General features: G+C 43.1%; 1 protein-coding gene across 3 annotated transcripts in view; it reads left to right on the top strand.

The window, feature by feature from the left end:
• Positions 1-23,602, top strand: part of SV2B (synaptic vesicle glycoprotein 2B) — a 154,060-nt gene that overhangs the window by 116,926 nt on the left and 13,532 nt on the right. For all 3 annotated transcript variants that reach the window (XM_056571881.1, XM_056571880.1, XM_056571878.1), the window contains exons 3-5: positions 17,050-17,230; positions 17,479-17,630; positions 22,462-22,595. In XM_056571881.1, the coding sequence (XP_056427856.1) occupies positions 17,050-17,230; positions 17,479-17,630; positions 22,462-22,595 (467 nt within the window). The remainder of the gene's footprint in view (positions 1-17,049; positions 17,231-17,478; positions 17,631-22,461; positions 22,596-23,602) is intronic.

Here is a 23,602-nt window from a genome sequence, read left to right as displayed (position 1 = left end):
ATGAAGAGACCATATAGTGGCTGAATGACACAGTGTGGAGGTGGTGGAAGCATGAGGAGAACATATTGTGGCTGAATGACACAGGCTGGAGGTGGCAGCAACATGAGGAGAACATATAGTGGCTGAATGACACAGGCTGGAGGTGGCAGCAACATGAGGAGAACATATAGTGGCTGAATGACACAGCCTGGAGGTGGCGGAAGCATGAGGAGACCATATAGTGGGTGAATGACACAGCCTTGAGTTGTGGCAGAATGAGGAGACCATATAGTTGCTGAATGACACAGCATGGAGGTGGCATCAGCATGAGGAGACCATTTGGTGGCAGAATGAGACAGCCTGGAGCTGGCATCAGCATGAGGAGAACATATGGTGGCATAATGAGACAGCCTTGAGGTGGCAGCAGAAGCATCAGGAGTCCTGAAAGTGTCCAGGTGACAGAGTGGTGCGGTGGGTGGCATTACCGTTACCCGGTGACGAAGGTGGGTGTAAAAAAAGAGAACTTGGCATCAGATGTGTGGCATCAGGTAGGTGGCTGGATAAGAAGAATTGAGCATATGCAGTATGTAAAACTTAAAGGGGTTATCCAGGAAAAAAAATCTTTTTTTTACATATCAACTGGCTCCAGAAAGTTAAACACATTTGTATATTATTTCTCTTAAAAAATCTTAATCCTTTCAGTACTTATGAACTGATGAAGTTGAGTTGTTCTTTTCTGTCTATGATGACACTGATGACACGTGTCTCGGGAACCGCCCAGTTTAGAAACAAATACCCATAGCAAACCTCTTCTACCCTGTGCATTTCCCAAGACAAGCAGATAGCACTGTTGCCAGACAGAAAACAACAACAACTCAACTTCAGCTGCTGATAATTAATGAAAGGAGTAAGATTTTTTAATAGAAGTAATTTACAAATCTGTTTAACTTTCTGGAGCCAGTTGATATCAAAAAAAGTTTTTTCCTGGAATACCCCTTTAATTTTTAATAATATGCTTAGGATAAAATATATGGACCCCAAAATGTTTAACTCAAACAAAAGGAAAGGTGTGCAAATAACACCATGTGCCACATTCACCACCAAGTATTGATGTGATGCAAAGACCTCTGAAAGGTGGAAGGGAACAACATATGGGCCATTGTAACTGGTGGGGGTAAAAACTTCCCCTGTAAGGTCCTACTCTTACATTATTAATTCCCTTCTTGGCAAGTGTTTCTCGCCCTAAAAAGGGCAGCCCCACACAGGAACCTCTCCCTATTTCCACCTACAAACACTGCCATTTCCAAGGGTTTTTAGGTGGAAATAGGGATTGGTTCCTGTGTGGGGCTGCTCTTTTTAAGACGAGTAACACTTTCCTCTTAAAGGTGGAAGGGAACAATGTATTGTCCATTGTAGCAGGTGGGGGTAAAAACATCCCCTGTAAGGCCCTACTATCGCCCTACTAATTCTCTTCTTGGCAATTGTTACTCACCCTAAAATGGGCAGCTCCGCACAGGAAACTCTCTCTATTTCCACCTAAAAACCCTGGGAGAAGATCCTGTGTGGGGCCGCCCTTTTTAGGGTGAGTAACACTTGCCAAGAAGGGAATTAATAATGCGAGAGTAGGGCCTTACAGGGAAAGTTTTTACTTCCACCGGTTACAATGGGCCATACATTGTTCCTTTTCACCTTTTAGAGGTATTTGAATCACATCAATACTTGGTGATGTAGGCGGCACATGGTGTTTTTCCCCACCTTTCCTTTTGTTTGATTTAAAAAAAAATAATTGGGTCCATAGATTTTATCCTAAGCATATTATTAAAAGTTAAGTTTTACGTAATGCATATCCTCAATACTTACCGTATTTATCGGGGTATACCACGCACCGGCCTATAACACGCACCCTCATTTTACCAAGGATATTTGGGTAAAAAAAAGGGGTCGCTGCCCACTTCTCTCCCCCTGCCTTTCCTGGGGTCTAGAGCCCTGCTGCCGGCCCTTCTCTCCCCCTGGCTATCGGCGCCACTGCCCGTTCTGTCCCCCTGACTATCGTTGCCGGCCAGGGGGAGAGAAGGGGCAGCGGCACCCATTGCCGGCGCTGCCCCGTTGCCTCCCCCCATCCCCGGTGGCATAATTACCTGGGTCGGGTCCGCGCTGCGGCAGGCCTCCGGCGCGCGTCCCCTGCGTCGTTGCTATGCGCTGCACGGCACGGCGCATGACGTCAGTGCGCCGCGCCGTGCATAGCAACGACGCAGGGGACGCACACCGGAGGCCTGCAGCAGCGCGGACCCGACCCAGGTAATTATGTCACCGGGGATGGGGGGAGGCAACGGGGCAGCGGCGCCGGCAATGGGTGCCGCTGCCCCTTCTCTCCCCCTGGCTGTCGGCGCCGCTTCTCTCCCCCTGGCTATCGGCGCCGGCAGTGGGGCGCCGGCACCGATAGTCAGGGGGACAGAACGGGCAGTGGCGCCGATAGCCAAGGGGAAAGAAGGGCCGGCAGCAGGGCTCTAGACCCCAGGGAAGGCAGGGGGAGAGAAGCGGGCAGCGACGGCCTCTCTCCCCTTGCCTTTCCTGGGGGTGTATCGGCGTATAACACGCACAAAGACTATAGGCTAAAAAATTTTGCATAAAAAGTGCGTGTTATACGCCGATAAATACAGTACTTTTGGTCTGATGCAGAGGAATGTCTGTAACTGGGGAGCAGCGCCTTAAATATGTTTAGCACTATCCATATTTGTGAAGTTTTGGTGTGGCACCATAGTCAATCTACTCTGATGCATCAGGCATTGGTGGATGGAAATCCTGGCTGATCCATGCCTGATTCATCTTCACAAATGTCAGTCTCTCCATATATTTCGTGGACAGACGAGTTCTCCTTGGGGTTAGTATGGCCCCCGCCGCACTAAATACCTGCTCTGATGACACACTACTGGCCGGGCAGGACAGCTTTTCTAGAGCAAACTCTAGTAGTTGCGGCCACAAATCAAGTTTGGCTGTCCAGAAGTCCATCGGATCCTCAAGGTGTGTTGGCATGGTCATGTCAAGGTATGCCACCACCTTCTGGTTCAGAACCTGCTCTAGGTCTACCTGCTGCTGATGAGTTGCTTCACTATGCATGTGAAGAAAGCTATTCATCAGTGACTGTAGACTCAGGCTGCTGCTGATGGAGATGGTACTGCTCCTGCAGGGCTAGTGCTGCATTCTTCGCGAAGAAATGGCGGCTTGGGACTCTCCACCTCAGCTCGGCAAAAGCCATCAGTTCTCTGAAAGGTGCAGAGTCCACCACTTTAAAAGGGAGGGACTGCAACAGCAGCAACTTGGACAGGAGATCATTCAGCTTTTGTGCCGTTGGATGAGTGGGCGCATTCTGTTGTCTCTTGGACATGGCTTCGCCGATGGATTGTTGGCGGAATGACTGACTCGAAATAGGAGGAGCAGGAGCATATGGAGCGACAGAAGATGGGTTTGACACACAGTTCCCTTCGGCTGAGGTGGTGGAGCCTTGGCTGGCTGAAAAAGGGAGTGGCATGCCGTTGGGTGATGCAGCAGGCTGGACAACTACATCGGAGCTGCATATGTTAACGTAGGGCCGTGGTGCCAACATTGCGACCCTGGCCACACTTCACCTTCTGCCGACAAATCTTGAATGTGGTCATGTTAACCTCCTCCAGATGCTTGATGAAATACTGCCCTCCGCCAAGTAGCTGATTTTCCCACCAACAGTCCACACTGATTGACTGCTACTGCTGCCGACTCCAGGAACCCCTGTTTCACTACCTCCCAGGAAAATAGGCTGCCGCGAAGCAGGTGGTCTACCCAGGGCACGTTTGGCTCCAGACTCTCCACTTCTGCCATCATTCTGACTACCAACCATGCTACCACCTTGCTGGCTCAGCTGCTGCCTCACGGGCAACTGGCAACCCTCTTCTTCTGATGATGAAGCCCCTTCTGCACCCGGCTCCCAAGTGCAATCGGCCTCATCATCATCGAGTTGTGTCTGCACATCACTGTTGTCCTCCTCAGGTTCCTCAACAGTGTCTGCTTCAGGAGCCTGAATGCTCACAACAACACCTCCCACGCCACTCTCCTCATCACTACTTGCCCACCTAGTGGAGAACCCTGCGGATGTCTCCTCCACTTCTTGGCTGGGCAGTAGCTGCTGACTGTCATCTAGTATATCGTCCTCACTAAATAGTGGAACTGAACCAACAGCATAAGATACTTCTGTGGGGGAGGGAACAGCATAGGACAGAGGTAATGGAAGGACAGGGACTGTTCCCAGGCCATGCAAACTGAGGGTTGTGTCTGAGGAACTCACCGACTGTTGATTGGGTGTGTCAGATGTCACATGTGAGGAAGTGGATGACCGTGTTAACCAATCGTTGATGGCAGATGGGTTGCTGGTCGAGACACGACCACTAGCTGATACCGGGAGCTCAGGCCTCTTGCTGCGACTCCTGCTGCCACTCGCCCCTAGTTTGCTGTGACCTCTGCCCGATGTATTTAGGCCTCTGCCACTCCTCTGTGCACGTCCTGGCACTTCTCTGCCTGATGTACTTAGTTTGTAAATGATTGGAGTACAATACGCTCCACTACGCTTAAAACAGTATTTGTTTACAACACCAGCCAGTGAGTACTTTTAGCTGGCCTTTCACAGTATCTAGGCTCTTAAGACTTTAACAGGAACAAAATAGTACACCACTTAGAAGTACGTATGTGGTATGCACTTATGAGGGGAGGACAATATGCTCCAGTATGCTTAAAAAAGTATTTGTGTACAACGCCAGCAGTACACACCAGTGCTGCAGCATACAGTCGCTGTGTACTACACCCAAAATTGCACTCTCTCTCTCTCAATTGCACTCCCTTCCCTATCAGTGCTTCTATGCAGGATTTGGCCTTGAGCTGAATCGCTGCTGTTGGGTGCAACACACTGCTCTCTGTCCCTCTCTGTAAAAGCACGCCAACATGACTAGGAGGTGAATCGCTGCTGGAAAAATGCTTTTCTGGCCAACACAAAAAGCTGTCTGTCCCAATCTATCTCTCTGCAATGAAAGGCTGACGTGACTGTCATCAATATGGATGCAGATTATATAGGGCTGTGACATCACAGGGGTGACTGGCTGCTGATAGGCTGCATCCTGCATGTGATTCAGGATCATCCCGCCTACCCTTGTTCTCGCCTTCCCAGGTTTCCTTTCCTCATGTCCTCACATGTGGATCCGCCATTTTAGATGCCCTGGAGCCTGGACCTCACAAAATGGAGTTCAATGAAGCGATTTGCACGATCGATATTCATATTCATTGCAAATCGAATATTTCCTGAAATTCGTAACAAATTCAAATTCATCAGATTTGATTTGCTCATCCCTACTGGAGATGAGTGAACCTTTGAAAAATTATTTTCGGCTGGTTTGCTAAATTTTTAGAAAAAATGTGGTTCGGGTTGGATATTTTCGCGACAAATTACTATTAAAAACAGCTATTTCTGGCCTTCTGAGAGCCTCAATAGGGGTGTAGAGCACTTTGCCTTGTCTTAACATGCATAGGGAGTGTGCTGTGTTAGTGAAATAATAGTGTTATTCAGTATGATATGCAGAATACAGGCATTGCTATTGGAATCACTGCTTTACAGTGTCGATGTGGAAGCAGAGAGACCATATGGTGTCAAAATTGAAGAGAATAAAGAGATTTTTTATGTAATTTTTATTTAATTTAATTTGAATTTATTTGAATTTTTTGAGTTTCTATTCTGGTGAGCATCGAGCTGACGGTCCTCCGTCAGGCGAGATACTACATGTTCCAGCCCCTGCCTCTCAGCATCCCACTGACTATGAAAGTGCAACTGTTTCATTTAATCAGTTATGGTTCATTGTTATCGCTCCAAGCTGTTTCATTGGATTCTTGTGAAAATTCCACAGGTAATATGACATGGACGACCATAGAGCCTCAGTCTTGAAAAGATTACATCGATTTCTTTAAATTTAAATTTAAGATTTATATTAGAATCCCAAGTTTAATGTCCCCGTGTTTACTTTAAACTAATACTGTATGACCATAAAACCCAATCTAACAAGGAGTCGCATGGCGGCACAATGGCAGAGCCTAGAGGTGCCAGCAGCACGAGGAGACCATAATCTGTCAGAATGGCCTGGAAATGGCGGCAGCACATGGAGACCATACAGTGGCAGAATGACCACTGCCACTGTATGGCAACAGCCTAAAAAGACCATAGGGCCTCACAATATAGAAGATTAAAGATATTTTTGAAAATTGAAATTGAAGATTTATGATAGCTAGTGCAACCATAAAATATTTTTAGGTAATGTCCCAGGCCAAGCAGCATCAGTAAACCATACAGTGGCCGAATGGCACAGCCTTGAGCTGGCGGCAGGATGAGTGGAGAATAGGGCTTCACAATCCCTAAGATTAAAAGATGAATTTAAAAGTGTAAATTAAAGATTTTTTGTTGCTAGTGCTACCATAACATATTTTTAGGTAATGTACCAGGCACTGCTGCATCAGTAAACCATATAGTGGCTGAATGGCACAGTCTGGAGCTGGCAGCAACATGAGTAAACAATAGGGCTTTACAATTCCTAAGATTAAAAGATGAATTTCAAGATTTAAATCAAAGATACTGGAATTGGCTGAAGCATGAGGAGACCACAAAGTGGCTGACCAACACAGCCTTGAGGTGGCTGAAGCATGAGGAGACCATATAGTGGCTGAATGCCACAACCTGGAGGTGGCTGAAGCATGAGGAGACCATATAGTGTCTGAATGGCACAGTCTGGAATTGGCTGAAGCATGAGGAGACCATATAGTGGCTGATTGGCACAGCCTGGAGTTGGCTGAAGCATGAAGAGACCATATAGTGGTTTAATGCCACAGCCTGGAATTGGCTGAAGCATGAGGAGACCATATAGTGGCTGATTGGCACAGCCTGGAGGTGGCTGAAGCATGAGGAGACCATATAGTGGGCAAATGGCACAGCCTGGAGTAGGCTGAAGCATGAGGAGATCATATAGTTGCTGAATGGTACAGCCTGGAGGTGGCAGCAGCAGTATCAGGAGTCCTGAAAGTGACTCTGTGATAGAGTGGTGCGGTAGGTGGCAATACCAGTTCCTGGTGACGAAGGTGGGTGAAAAAAGGTCTGATGCGGAGGAATGTTTGTAACTGGGCAGCAGCACCTTAAATCTTTTTGGCACTATCCCTATTTGTAAAGTGTTGGTGTGACACCATGGTCAATCTACTCTCATGCATCAGGCATTGGTGGATATCTTGGCTGATCCATGCCTGATTCATCTTCACAAAGGCTAGTCTCTCCACATTTTTTGTGGACAGACGAGTGACAGCAGGCCAGACCACTACATCTGAGCCACGGTTCTCTCAGACCACTTTATGGTGGATCAGCATATGTTGACGCAGGGCTGTGGCGCCAAAATTGGGACCCTGGCCATGCTTCACCTTCTGCTGACATATCCTGCATGTGGCTATGTTAACCTCCTCCGGATGCTTGATGAAAAACTGCCACACTGCCGAGTAGCTGATTTTCCCACCAACTGTCCACACTAATTGACTGCTACTGTCACCGTCTCCAGGAACCCCTGTTCCACTACCTCCTGGGAAGGTGGTCTTCCCTGGGCACATTTGGCTCCAGAATTTCCACTTCTTCCAGCATGCTGATTGCCAACCATGCGGTATACCACCTTGCTGGCTCAGCTGCTGCCTCACAGGCAACCTGCAACCCTCTTCTCCTGATGATGATGAAGCCCCTTCTGCACCCGGCTCCCAATTGCGATCGGCTTCATCATCATCAACAAGTGTCTGCACATCACTGATGTCCTCCTCAGGTTCCTCAACATTGTCTGCTTCAGGATCCTTAACACTGGCAACACCGCCTCCCTTGTCACACTCCTCATCACTACTTGCCCGCCTAGCCTTGTCTCCTCCACTTCTTGGCTGCACAGTAGCTGCTGACTGTCCTCTATTAGATCATCCTCACTGAATAGTGGAGCTGAACCCACAGCATAAGATACTTCTTTAGGGGAGGGAACAGCATAGGACAGAGGCAATGGAAGGACAGAGACTGCTCCCGGGCCATGGCAACTGATGGTTGCTTCTGAAGAACCCTCCGACTGTTGACTGGGGATATCAGATGTCACTTGTGATGAAGTGGATGACCGTGATAACTAATCGATCACGGCAGATGGGATGCTGGCCGAGATACGACCGCTAGCCGATATTGGGAGCTCAGGCCTCTCGCTGCGACTCCTGCTGCCACTCGCCCCTAGTCTGCTACGACCTCTGCCTGCGCCTGATGAATTTAGGCCTCTGCCACTCCTCTGAGCACGTCCTGTAACTTATCTGCCTGACATACTTAGTGCATATATTAGGGGAGTACAACACGCTTCACTACTCTTAAAACAGTATTTGTCTAGAACAGCAGCAGGTGAGTACTTTTGCCTGGACTTTCAGAGTATGTTGGCCCTTGACAGATTAACCCCTTAAGGACCCGGGGTTTTTCCATTTTCGTTTTTTCCTCCTTACCTTTAAAAAAATCATAACTCTTTCAATTTTGCACCTAAAAATCTATATGATGGCTTATTTTTTGCGCCACCAATTCTACTTTGTAATGATGCCAGTTATTTTACCCAAAAATCTACGGCAAAATGGAAAAAAAAATAATTGTGAGACAAAATTGAAAAAAAAAAACGCCATTTTGTAAATTTTGGGGGCTTCCGTTTCTACACAGTAATTTTTTTGGTAAAAATAACACCTTCTCTTTATTCTGTAGGTCCATACGATTAAAATCATACCATATTTATGTAGGTTTGATTTTTTCGTACTTCTGGAAAAATCATAACTACATGCAGGAAAATTTATATGTTTAAAATTGTCATGTTCTGACCCCTATAACTTTTTTATTTTTCCACGTATGGGGCAGTATGAGGGCTCATTTTTTGCACCATGATCTGAAGTTTTTAGCGGTACCATTTTTGCATTAATAGGACTTATTGACTTTTTATTCATTTTTTCATGATATAAAAAGTGACCAAAAATGCACTATTTTGGACTTTGGATTTTTTTTGCGCGTACATCATTGACCGTGCGGTTTAATTAATGATATATTTTTATAATTTGGACATTTCCACATGCGACGATACCACATATGTTTATTTTTATTTTTATTTACACTGTTTTTTTTTTATGGGAAAAGGGGGGTGATTCAAATTTTTATTAGGGGAGGGGTTAAATAATCTTCACTTTTTTTCCCCTTTTTTTTTTGCAATGTTATAGCTCCCATAGGGAGCTATTACACTGCACACACTGATCTTTTACATTGATCAGTGGTTTCTCATAAGAAACCACTGATCGATGATTCTGCCGCTTGACTGCTCATGCCTGGATCTCAGGCACTGAGCAGTCATTCAGTGATTGGACACCAGGAGGCAAAGTAGGAAACCCTAATCGTATCTTACAGCTGTTCGGGATGCTGCGATTTTGCCGCGGCGATACCCAACAGCTCCCTGAGCTAACCGGCATGGTTTTACTTTCACTTTAGATGCTGCGTTCAACTTTGAATGCCACGTCTAAAGGGTTAATAGCATGCGGCACAGCGGTTAGTGCTGCACGCTATTAGCCACGGGTCCTGGCCGTTGTTAGAGGCCGGGCTCGACCCACTATGACGTGGGGCCACGCCGCTACGGCCACCGTCTCCAGGAACCCCTGTTCCACTACCTCCTGGGAAGGTAGACTGCCGCGAACCAGGTGGTCTTCCCCATGGCCCCGCGTTATAGAACGTGAGCGGACTCATGACGTACTGGTACGTCATGTGTCCTTAAGGGGTTAACAGGTGCAAAATCGTACACTACTTAAATGTAGGAATGTGGTATGCACTTAAGAGGGCAGAAAAATGCGCTACAGTACGCTTTAAAAAAATTTATCAGAGTAAAACACCAGCCGGTGATTACTTTTGCTTGGACTTTCACAGTATGTAGGCCCTTGACAGATTAACAGATACAAAACTGTACACTACTTAGATGTAGGTATGTGGATTGCATTTATGAGGGCAGAAAAATGTGCTACAGTATGCTTTAAAAAAAAGTATTGTAGTAAAACATCACTTTTGCCTGGACTTTCACAGTATGTAGGCCCTTGACAGATTACAGTACGCTTTAAAAAAACTTATTTTTGCACAACACTGGCAGTCGTTGTGTACTAAACCCAAAATGGCACTCTTTCAAAGATTATTAGGAAAGGACTGCTGGGTATTATACCATCTACACGCTAGTATAACCAGCAGACCATTTGTTGTGGAAAAAGAGACACAGAATTGCGCTGAAAAATTATTCCTCATCAGGACGAGCCAGCTTGTTGAAATGTATGAGGCAACACACAGCTCTCTGCCCCTCTCTGTAATTTAATGCTGAAGAAAGTGACTGGGAGGTTAATAGCTGCAGTTAAAAATCTTTTCTGTGCTAAAACGCACTACTCTCTGTCCACCAGAACACTGATGCATCTAGGAGGTGAAACAATGCTGGAAAAAGCTTTTCTGTGTGACACAGACCCACAGGATGTCAGTCCTATCTCTCTGCAGTGAAAGGATGAAGTGATGATCCGGAATATGGTTGCCGATTACATAGGACTGTGACATCACAGGGGTGACTGGCTGCTGATAGGCTGCATCCTGCATGTGATTCAGGGTCATCCCGCCTACCCGCCTTCCTGCCTTGCCTTCCCATCTTCCCAGAGTTCCTTGCCCCATGTCCTCACATGTGGATCTGCCCTTTTAGATGCCCTGGAGCCTGGACCGCACTAAATGGAGTTTAATGAAGCGATTCATGCTATAGAATTGCGGCGATATTCGCATTCGTTGTGAATCAAATTTTTCATGAAATGCGTGACAAATTTTGATTCATCAGCTTCGTCACCCATCTCTAATCCCTACTAAAGATGATTTCAATCCAGGGTTCTGTCTATTGTTAGGTCATACTATGTTTTGACAAAAAAACAAAACAACGTAGTCTCAAGGTGATAACAGGTGCTCAACCCCAAGTGCAATTGTGCACACATACAATGGGGCAGAGGACCTGCACCTATGGACAAGAGTGGGGTTTCAATCCTGTGGTAACTATACAATGACATTAGCTAATCCTCAAAACTGATGTAAAAATTAGACATTAGCCAGTATATCCTTATATGAAGGACATACCTGAGCCCGCATACCACGCCAAGGTTTCTCATGTGATGCGGGACCTAACCACTAACCTTTTTCCTGGCCAGATACATAGAACCAGGAACCAGATATACAGCAGCCTAAGGTCCAACTTGCAGACTGCTTCCCAGTCGCCTCCAGTGTGTACTAGGCACACATACAATGGGAGGGGGAGACAGGTTACAAGCCCCACCCTTGCTGGTCTATATATAGCAGGCCTCACAGGTGAAACCCCCAACGCTACCCAATAAGATAAAAGGGCGCATTGGTATAAGCCTTAAAAGACGCTTGCCAGCTTATATTTGCATGGACATGGCTATAGCAGGAAACTCAACCCCAAGTGCAATTGTGCCCCTTCGCTGGGGTGGAGGCCCTGCACTTGTCAACCGTTGCTAAGGGTGATATCCCCAGCAAAAAATGCGTACAATGGAGGACGCCTGCAGACGGTCACAAGTACCACAATCACATCCGACACCTGATAAACGTGTATGTGGATGTGTACAACATGACTAACTTTAAACAAAAAAACAAAACAACGTAGTCTCAAGGTGATAACAGGTGCTCAACCCCAAGTGCAATTGTGCACACATACAATGGGGCAGAGGACCTGCACCTATGGACAAGAGTGGGGTTTCAATACTGTGGTAACTATACAATGACATTAGCTAATCCTCAAAACTGATGTAAAATGAGACATTAGCCAGTATATCCTTATATGAAGGACATACCTGAGCCCGCATACCACGCCAAGGTTTCTCATGTGATGCGGGACCTAACCACTAACCTTTTTCCTGGCCAGATACATAGAACCAGGAACCAGATATACAGCAGCCTGAGGTCCAACTTGCAGACTGCTTCCCAGTCGCCTCCAGTGTGTACTAGGCACACATACAATGGGAAGGGGAGACAGGTTACAAGCCCCACCCTTGCTGGTCTATATATAGCAGGCCTCACAGGTGAAACCCCCAACGCTACCCAATAAGATAAAAGGGCGCATTGGTATAAGCCTTAAAAGACGCTTGCCGGCTTATATTTGCATGGACATGGCTATAGCAGGAAACTCAACCCCAAGTGCAATTGTGCACCTCGCTGGGGTGGAGGCCCTGCACTTGTCAACCGTTGCTAAGGGCGATATCCCCAGCAAAAATTGCGTACAATGGAGGACGCCTCCAGACGGTCACAAGTACCACAATCACATCCGACACCTGATAAACGTGTATGTGGATGTGTACAACATGACTAACTTTAAACAAAAAAACAAAACAACGTAGTCTCAAGGTGATAACAGGTGCTCAACCCCAAGTACTATGTTTTGCTCTTACAACAGTAGTTTTATGTTGCTGCTGAAGTTTAGATATTTGATACAAAGTGCCCAACCAATAATTTACCCGTAGTTTCTGGGAAGTTACTGTCATTTTACAAAATCATGTGTCCAATAACTTATAAGAGAGGGTAAAAGTTGCCTGTATACAGTTATATTTACAGCATTTTTTTTAAAATTTATTTTACAGTAATGAATAATCAGACATCTAACAGCTACTTGTCTATTTTTAGAATATTGTGCTAATTATACTTTTGCAGAACTTCCTACGTTTTATAATTTTATAATAAAATACAGCAGATATCAACTTTTACATGGAATTTTTCAGCACTTTTCTGCTCTGCAGGATTCTATAATTTTCTGTTCTCCCAGAACTGTTGGGAGGAGCTACCTCCTCCCCCCTCTATAGATTTGTCTTGTTTGTCTTGAGGACACACGACAAAGAAGTGATTAGTTTCAGAGATGATTTTAACAGCAGGAGGGAGGAGGAGAGGAAATGTTTGATAACAGGAGGAAGAAGCATTATTTGTCTAATAAGACAACTTACAAGGTTTCTTATATTTGCTTGTACTATGGATCTATGCAAAGTTTGTTCAAATGACAATACCTATTTAAGCAACAATTTTTACAAATTGAATCAACTTTTAACAGTAAAAGTAAAAATAAAATGTACCTTGATTTTCCACCACTTTGTATCATAATTTTCTTGATAAATATCCTAATGCCATTATTAGTGAAAGTGCATGTTCTTATGAGAATAAATCTGTAAAAATGGAAAAATTAAAACATTTGATTTTTTTGTATATTCGTGCTTCACAAAAAAAAAAGTACAAAACAATATGCATGTAGTCTTAAAAAGCAAAAAAAAAAAAAATAAATAAAATAAACTATAACTAAACAAGTCCTTGTTTTGCCCTATTATTGATAGCTCCAGGTGTATTTGGGCACTTGGATGACAAGTGGTTCTTGTGTCTTCCCTTGGATTTACAGTACATGTTTACCATTCCCTTTAATCCCATTGAGCGCTGATACTTGCTCTGTTTTGCCAAGATGGATGCCGGCCACACTTTTCTTGTAAACAATTAAAAGGTCTATAATAGAGGTTTCTCATTTTGTGCAAAAATCCAACAACCAACCAGTTATAAACTTTCACTAATCCAATACAATTGCAATATTTTTGTTTTGATCCCCTATGGAAGACAAAATACAGGATGAGCACTTATACAACACACTTGGTATTTAATCTAGTATATATCTGAATGAAGAGTCCTTATGGAAGATTGCATTGTGACTTGTAAGATGCTGGATAATAACATTGCCATCTGTCATGTCTGCCTTTGCCATGAACCAAGAAAAAAAAATTATATTCCTTCTACTATTCATTTCATTCATGATTAGAAAAAAGAGCTGAAATAGAGTGAAATTGGGAACCTGGAAACATTCTGTTATTTAAAACTAAACTTCATATGAGATGGATAAACCTTGAAAATCCTAAGTTTTTAGTTTTAGGCTTAATATTTTAATTATTTATGAATAAATTTTTTTATCTACATACTCAATTCACAATTCACATTCTTTACCATAAAATACAAAATTAAAAGGGGCTTTTCCCATTAATAACCCTTAAGCCTAAGTAACAGAATAAGTAAAATTTCTGTTAGTTAATCGTGCTCAATGTCACCAAGTCCTTTTGCCCGGTAAAATGCTATCATCTTCCAGATGGCAGTTGTGAAAGTTTTTGTGCAGCCAGGTACACCCTGTCATAATGCATTGCTGTCATGTAAGCTGCACGCTGGCAGGATTCCACTAACAATGTGTCAGAGCTCAGATTATTCCACAGTCAGAAGCTGTGCAAGCTTAGTCAGAGCCCTCTGGAGACTTCCTCTAATGTGCTTTCAGACCACCTCTGCCTGTGAGTTTCCTTAACAGGGTAACAATTTAATGGAGACAGCTAAAATTAGCCTAAGGCATCAATGTAACAGACTCACAATGCATTGGCTTATACACAGTCGTCTACACATCACCTGCAGTTTGCACTTGGAGCGTCCTTCATGATGTCATACTGTGGCGTAGATGTCAACAGTCCTGCTGAATGCATCTGCCAACTACTGAATTAAATGGCTCAAGATATACTATATAATTATTTCTTACCATGAATGTTTTAAGTAGATTAAAACTTCTTTATAACAACCACCAACAATAGTTTTAAAGAAATTGTGTTCTAATGGGATGTTCCCCTTGAGAAGAAAACCAGTAAGCTATTTAATAAGGCAAGTTAGGCAGCCACCTAAGCCTTGTGCTTGTGGGGCCTTGTGGCCATTTAACTCACCCAATTGAAATACTTATATAATAATATATATGCCCTGTCACCACTTGAAATTGGTGATTCAGCAATGGTACAACCATCTTCCAGCCGACCAGATAACCGTGTGGAGTCTGCTTTTCTAATACACGCAGTGCTTGCTGAGCCCATCCCTGATGACAAAGAGCCAATGAGGCTAACAGTCATACACGCCCCCTCCCATAGACTTGCATTGAGGGGGGCAGGGCGTGGTGCCACGAGGGAGCGGGGTCGTGACGTCACGATCCTCCGGCCCCTGCATTGCCAGTCATCAGGCATGGAGCGAAGTTCGCTCCATGCACCAGATGACAGGGGTGCTGAAGGAGAGATCGCGGGGCGGCAGGACCCCCGCGATCAGACATCTTTTCCCCTATCATTTGGATAGAGGATAAGATGTCTAGTGGTGGAGTACACCTTTAAGTCTTAGATATCTTTTTAAAGTCTACAGCCACCTCTGCCAGTAAGCATAGGATATTGTATGGAACAGAAATCTGTGATAAAACACTTGGTCTAGATAAAGGGGTGATCTTTTAAAAGGGTCAGTGACAGCATATTAATAGATCTATAATAATGATTAAAAATGATCCTGATCCAATCCTGGAAATAAGGAACTTCTGTCTAGTTTAATGTTATGTATAATTGAAGAGAAGAAAGGAATGTTTGGTGTTTCTTCTTCTTTTAAGAACAACATTCTTTTTTCATGACCTAACACTTAATTTGTCATTCATGTAAGCTGGACAGAATTCATTAACTTTGTCTCACCTCTCAAGCCAAGGTGAAACCAATGAGATACTTGTATGATTCACAATAGACCAATGTGTTCTTAGCAGACATGAGGGAAATGGAAAGACTGAGCAACTGCAGCCTGTAATTCCCTGGTATATATTAGTCACGGAAAAGTACTATGGCCGACATTTATCATTGTCTTTAGACATTTTTTGTTTCTAAAAAGGCATAAAAAAAAGGCACAAGCAGGGTTTATTTGCACCTTTTTTGCGACTTTTGGTTTACACAGAGGTGGTATTTTCTTTGCCCAATGTGCCCTTTCTGCCTACCTAGTGGGGAGTTAGACATGCGTAGGAGGCAGGTAGGGGAATGTATGAATTTTTGATGGGTTTGCAGGATTTATTGTGGGGCGGTAGGCCAGTTGTGGATCTTGATGGAGTGTGTATGGTGACCACTTTGTGCTGACAGGGGGTTCTGGTGTGTCAGAAAGAGGTGCAGTCTGAGACTGAGACAGTGAGATGGGAAAATGTGTCATGTTTAGATGACATAGCAAAGGGGGAGGTCCATGTTTGATATGAAGGGCCTCTGGGACATATTTGAAATAGGAGGTGCGGGATAAGATTGTGAAGGGTGAATACACACTACATTTTTGCTATTGCTACTTAAGAAATGGACAAGGTTAAGTTGGAGGTATCATTTAATACACTACAGATTTTCAACCGGCGGCAAGTGTTTACTATCCTCGCAGGTGTGATTAGGAAAGATTACATTATGCAATATATGGTAACATAAAGGGTTCTATCACATGTTTTATCTATTTTACTGCAATAAAAGTGCTTATATGGCTCTGTTGATGGAAAAATTAATAAGTTATGACTATTGAAGAGTAGGAAAAGATAGTTATGTTGCAGTGTAGTGTTGCAGATTTTCCAGCACAGACACTGCAGATGCGGAACAAAATTTACAACTACGGACCCCCTGACCCAGATGTGTCAATTTGTTTTTATGGGCAAATCAGAGAGTTTTTATCTGGATAAAACCTGGGCCATTGCCTTTGCATGATTTGGTGCAAATTTGTTACAGCAGATGTATGTGCACATGTGATTTTCCACCTCAATTCCAGATGGGAAACCTGCAGTATTTCTGTCCTATGTACACATACCCTTAATATTGATCAGTTGTGACTTAATTTACTATGTAAGAGTTGGGTGACATAACCTATTTTGCTGCTGCGTATTTTTTTCAGCTGATTTTGCTACCCATTAACTTCAATGGGTAGGAAACTACGCAGCAGAAAATACGCAGCAAAATACAGCACGTGTGACCCTACCCTAACTATTTATGCAGCTATAGGTCACTGTGTGCTTTTAGTTTAAAGGGACATTTGAATATTTTTTACAATGTTTGCTTTGATACATTTCTTTTTCTCTTATGATGCATTCCTTCTCATCCTCATGACAGGATTAATAGTGTACCTTGGGATGATGTGTGGTGCGTTTGTATGGGGAGGATTGGCAGACAGACTAGGGAGGAAGAAATGTCTCACCATATCACTGGCCATCAATGCTGCCTTTTCATTCATATCCTCCTTTGTTCAGGGGTATGGCTTCTTCCTCTTCTGCCGCCTTATTTCTGGATTTGGGTAAGTACAACTTTTCCAATAAATATTTTCTTATAACAAAATAAACTTACTGTATTGTACAGTAGAGGCTGCAGTCTTGAGCAAGATATCTCAGCTCCCCTAGTAGGTATTAAGCAGTATGGTGCGGCGTTAGCTTCTGTACAAACTACCTTCCTAGTTTTATATATGTTCTCGAATATACTGTATGAGCTTTTTTTATTCTTTTTTATTCTTTTTTTTATTTTTTTTATTCTTTTCCCTGATTTTAGTATTGGGGGATCCCTACCTATTGTGTTTGCCTATTTCTCCGAATTCCTGTCACGTGAGAAGAGAGGGGAGCATTTGAGCTGGCTTTGTATGTTTTGGATGATTGGCGCAGTCTATGCATCAATAATGGCGTGGAGCATCATTCCTCACTATGGTAAGATGTTTCCCAATTACACTTTAGATCTTTGAAGTGAACCATATTACACTTGTACAGTGGTCTCAAACTGTGGCCAGGGCTGGCCCAAGTCATTGCGCAGCCTAGGTCCAAGAGGGACATATTTCGCCCCCCCCCCCCCCCCCCAAAAAAAAAAAAAAAAAGTAAAATATTGTTCTATTGGCTAGTGCAATTACAATGATACCAAACTTGGATAATTTTTGTTTCATTTTTAGGTTAAAAAAATATAGAAAACTAAAAAAGAAGAAAAAGCATTTGATCAATGCCATGTTCTGACCCCTATAACTTTTTTATTTTCCCACCAAAAAAGCTATGTTAGGGATTATGTTTTGTGCCATGAGCTGAAGTTGTTAACAACTATGTTATTGGCACTCGATTGCTAAGGGCTGCCTAAGGCAGCATTAAGCAATTGCTGATCCACCGAGCCACCTATCTGCAGCCCATGATTTTATGCAGAGCTGCAGATGGGTCCTCTAGACCCCAGGGATTACCGGCATTTAATGTTTAAATGCCGTGATCACTACTGATTATGGCATTTAACCATTTCTGATGTCCGTCAATGCCGGCAGGTGTCAGTTGCTGATAGCAGCAGGGATCTGCTGGTTATGACGCGGACCGAACCCGTGGGCGCGTGTCATATTCTCCACATCCAACCCATGACGTACCCATACGTCATAGGTCAGGAAGGGGTTAAAAATCTTTTCAGATGGCATTTTGCCAAGATTGTGAAGGTGCTGCCTGGGTCCAATGGATCCAGCAGGACCCATTGTAGGGCTGGCCCTGACTGTGGTCCTCCAGATGTTGTAAAACTTCAACTTCCAGCATGCTGGGAGTTGAAGTTTTGCAACATCTGGAGGGCCACAGTTTGAGACCACTATACTTGTAGGTATATGCTGTATTGTTTTTATTAACTGAAAGGTAAAGAGATTGAAATAGATTTCAAATAGGAGAGCCGTATCCAGCTGGACATATCGTCTAGTGTTACAGTACATGGCAGCTGTTCGGAAAGTCTTCCAGAATGAGACTCATTTCACAGAGACTATAGAGCAAGATCCCAAGGAGGGACTACCCAATATAATGTCCATATGACCCAAAAAGACGTATGAAAAAGGGTTGTCTTTATGAAAAGGGATCTTTATCTGCACAATTATGGTTTCTGGGACACCATAAAAAATCACTAGTAGCTTATCATTTCCAAACAGTGCTGTCCAAATAGACCTAGAGCTCTGCTCTTATAGACATATATACACACAGCCATCACATTATCAAGTCATGTGACCGCACTGTGTAGAGACACGTTGCCGAAATGCTGAGCCCAGTACAGAGCGGGGATCGCTAATACAGGAAGCCAGAGGCTGCTCTAGACTTTTTGAGGCCTTAGGCAAAACTCGATCGTGAGGCCCCTAACCCCCATACCCTTCCCCCAGCCCAGTGAATGTAAGAGAATGGCGGTGTATGCAGTGTAAGCATCAACACTATTCTGGGGAGCAAGCAGGAGTTTCGTTCAGGGTTTAAATACATAAAATAATACCTCCACACCAGGACAACATATTACTACTGCTAATACCATCATACTGTTTATATATATATATATATATATATATATATATATATATATATATACCACTATGCAGCAACCACACAAGGGACAAATAATTCCACCACACCATGACTATACATTACAACTATATAGTGACTGGATAATACCACCATACTGACACTGAATAAAAACAACTATTACAGACCAGTATCACCAATAACATTACTATATAAGGGACAAATAATTCCACCACACCATGACCACTACTGTTACTATTATATAGTGATTGGATAATACCACCATACTGACACTGAATAAAAACAACTATTACAGACCAGTATCACCAATAACATTACTATATAAGGGACAAATAATTCCACCACACCATGACCACTACTGTTACTATTATATAGTGATTGGATAATACCACCATACTGACACTGAATAAAACCACTATATACAGACCAGTATCACCAATAACATCACTATACAAGGGAAAAATAATTGCATCACACAATGACTACACATTACCACAGTACACAGACAGTAGTCATCCCAGCTCCACACAGGCTCTGCAGACCATATAAGTGAATACATACAGTTACATCAGGTGATGTCTTCTCTGATCGGAGTGGGTCACTTTCCTTTTTCTTCTCCATCCGGCCCAGACCGTCATGTCAATTTCATCCAGCCACAACTCCACAGAACCTGCCAGACAAACATTTTAGTCTCCTTACTTTTTCAGCACCTATAGTGCTCCAAACAGTAATAATAATCCTCATAGTGTCCCACACAGTAAAGTACTCACTTTTGGGTTGGGGAAGAGTAGATTGCACCCCCCATTAGGTAGTTAGGTCACTTCAGCAGGTAGATAGGTCCTTTCACATTGTTTCCCCCATAACACAGGTGCCCAAAGTAGGTAGGTGCCACCTGTAGGAAGTTATTCCCTGTATATAGCTGCCCCTTGTAGGTAGCAGAAGCCTTCTATAAGTATGGAGTTACTTTCTGTAGATAGGTACCCCTCTACATAGTTGCCAGCTGTATAAATTTGCAGTTCCCTGTATATGGTTGCAGTCCCTTGTATATATTATAAGCAGCCCTCATTTAGGCAGTAGCAGCAGCAGCCAAGATAGTGGTCGTAGTAGTTGTAGTAACTCCTTTTAAGTAGCAATAGCAGCCTCTTTTATTAACCCCCTTTTGCTAGTAATAGCAGTCTCCTTACGTGACCCCCTTTAGGTAGTACTAGCAGTCCCCTTTAGTAACCCCCCCTTTAGACAGTAATATTAGTCCCCTTTAGTGACCCCCTTTTGGTAGTAATAGTCCTTTTAGTGACCCCCTTTAGGCAGTAAAAGCAGTCCCTTTAGTGACCCCCTTTAGGTAGTAGAAGCAGTCCCCTTAGTGACCCCCTTTATGTAGTAAAAGCAGTCCTCTTAGTGACCCATTTAGAAAAAAAACAGCAGTCCCCTTAGTGACCTCTTTTAGGTAGTAACAACAGTCCCTTTAGTGACCCCCTTTAGGTAGTAACAACAGTCCCTTTAGTGACCCCCTTTAGGTAGTAACAGCAGTCACCTTTGTGACCCCCCATTAGGTAATAATAGCAGACCATTCAGTGACCCCCTTTAGGCAGCAAATGCAGTCCCCTCAGTGACCCCATTTAGGTAATAATTAGTGTTCAGCACGAATATTCTTAATTCAAATTTTTATTGCGAATATCGGCACTTCGCGATTTCTCAAATATTTAGAATATAGAGCCATATATTCGTAAAAAAATTTCACATGCAAATTTTTATGCAAATTCGTATGAAAATTTTCCATGCAAATAGGGGTCTATCACATAGGTCTATCACATGAGCCTGTTTTTTTTTTTTCACATGCAAATTTGTATGAAAATTTTATGCAAATTTTCCATTCTAATTTTCGCATGGAGAAAAAAGTGAATGAACATAGCGAATATGCGAATTTCGTGAACATAGGAAAAATAATTGTCAATATATTTGCAAAATATCGCAAATTCGAATATGGCCCCTGCTGCTCATTACTAGTAATAATAGCAGCCCCTTCATTACCCCCTTTAGGTAGTAAAAGCAGTCCCCTCAGTGACCCCCTTTAGGTAATAATGGCAGTCCCCTTTGTGACCTCCTTAGGTAATAACAGCAGTCCTCTTTGTGACCCCCTTTAGGTAGAACAAGCACTCCCTATAGGTAGTAGGGGGTAGACCCCTTTAGGAAGCTACAAATACTTATCAGGCTCCCCTGTAGTGTGTCCTCTCTTCTGCTCTGCTCTTCTCTCCTCTGGTCTGAGCTCTGGCGCGTGATGACGTAACTCATGCGCTGGAGCACAGACCGGAGCATAGAAGTAGAGACACTTTGGCCCCTTGTGGCTGTCTGTATGTTGCAGGAAGCCACAATAGTGATTGACAGGGAGGGGAGCCAATGGCTCTTCGCTCTGTCAATCAGCCAAGTTATGAAACTAACTATGGGCACATCGGTAAGATGCATTTATAGTTAAATGAGTCCCAGACTGGGCTCTGCAGATTGGCAATGAGTACAGTCAGTTAGGCGGCTGCCTAACTCGCCTAATGGAAGAGCCACCTCTGCAGTAGGCTGTGCTCCGGCACAAGAGAGTAAATTATTGACATCTTATGGCCAAAAAGAATTACTGCATCATGGAAACATATGCTGGGAACAAATACTATTACAGGAGATTATGTATTATTATTTTTTTTTTTTTTAAATCAACTGGTGCCAGAAAGTTAAAGAGTTTAGCAAATCACTTCTATTAAAAAATCTTAATCCTTCCAGTACTTTTTAGGGGCTATATACTACAGAAGAAATGCTTTTCTTTTTGGACCTCTCTGATGTCATGACCACAGTGCTCTCTGCTGACCTCTGCTGTCCATTTTAGGAACTGTCCAGAGCAGGAGAAAATCCCCATAGCAAACATATGCTGCTCTGGACAGTTCCTAAAATGGACAGCAGAGGTCAGCAGAGAGCACTGTGGTCATGACATCAGAGAAATCCCAAAAGAAAAGCGTTTCCTCTGCAGTATACAGCCAATAAAATGTATTAGAAGGATTAAGATTTTTTAATAGAAGTATTTACAAATCTGTTTAACTTTCTGGCACCAGTGGATTTAAAAAAAAAAAAAAAAGTTTTCCAAGGGAGTACCCCTTTAACATTTAGTCATTGAATCAAGTATGAATTGAAGCCTGGTTTACTAGTGATGTAAACCTTGTGCATACCTTGTTGTCAACAATGATTTACTTTTCAGGATGGGGATTCAGTATGGGGACACACTACCATTTCCACAGCTGGAGAGTGTTCGTGGTTATATGTGTTTTTCCCTGCATCGCTTCTATGATTGCTTTGAAGTTTATGCCTGAAAGTCCTCGCTTCTTATTGGAGGTAAATGCAACACATTTTAATTTTTGAACTACCTGCTTTATCTTTTAAGAATATCATTCAAGAGTTTATTTTTATAAGTGCAAAGTATAGCTCAATCTGCATTAATGGGGCTGTCTGGAGGCTCAAAATACATGACAATTCATGTCCAAGATAACATGAATGATTGTACTATTTCATTTCTATTATAAGCTTAAAGGGGTACTCCGGTGAAAAACTTTTTTTTTTTTAAATCAACTGGTGTCAGAAAGTTAAACAGATTTGTAAATTACTTCCATTAAAAAATCTTTATCCTTCCTGTACTTATTAGCTGCTGAATACTACAGCGGAAATTCTTTTCTTTTTGAAACACAGAGCTGTCTGCTGACATCATGAGCACAGTGCTCTCTGCGGACATCTCTGTCCATTTTAGGAACTGTCCAGAACAGCATATGTTTGCTATGGGGATTTCCTTTTACTCTGGGCAGTTCCTAAAATGGACAGAGATGTCAGCAGAGAGCACTGTGATCATGATGTCAGCAGACAGCTCTGTTTTTCAAACGGAAAATAATTTCCACTGTAGTATTCAGCAGCTAATAAGTACAGAAAGGATTAAGATTTTTTAGTTGAAGTAATTTACAAATCTGTTTAACTTTCTGGCACCAGTTGATAAAAAAAAAAAAGTATTTCACCGGAGTTCCCCTTTAAGGGTACTACTGCATATTTTGTGCAGCTGATTTTGCTATCCATTAAAGTCAAATATGCAGCAAAAATATTTAGCAGACCCTGTTCGTGTGAACGTAGCCTCATCGTTTTTCAGAAAGCTCTAACGTGTCATAGCTGGGAGCTGCTGTTCGGGACATTACTGATCCTTGTATATTTCTTGTTTCTTTTTAGCTCTGTTTTAGAATACTACAATACAGGAATTTAGGCGCACTACTGTGGTAGATGTATACAATGACATTGGCTATCCCTCAACACTGATGTTAAAATTGAGACATTAGCCTGAGCCCACACACCAACGCCAAGGT

Source organism: Hyla sarda, chromosome 4 (assembly GCF_029499605.1).
Source record: "Hyla sarda isolate aHylSar1 chromosome 4, aHylSar1.hap1, whole genome shotgun sequence".
Lineage (NCBI taxonomy): Eukaryota > Metazoa > Chordata > Amphibia > Anura > Hylidae > Hyla > Hyla sarda.
This window is presented reverse-complemented; position numbering and strand designations above follow the sequence as displayed.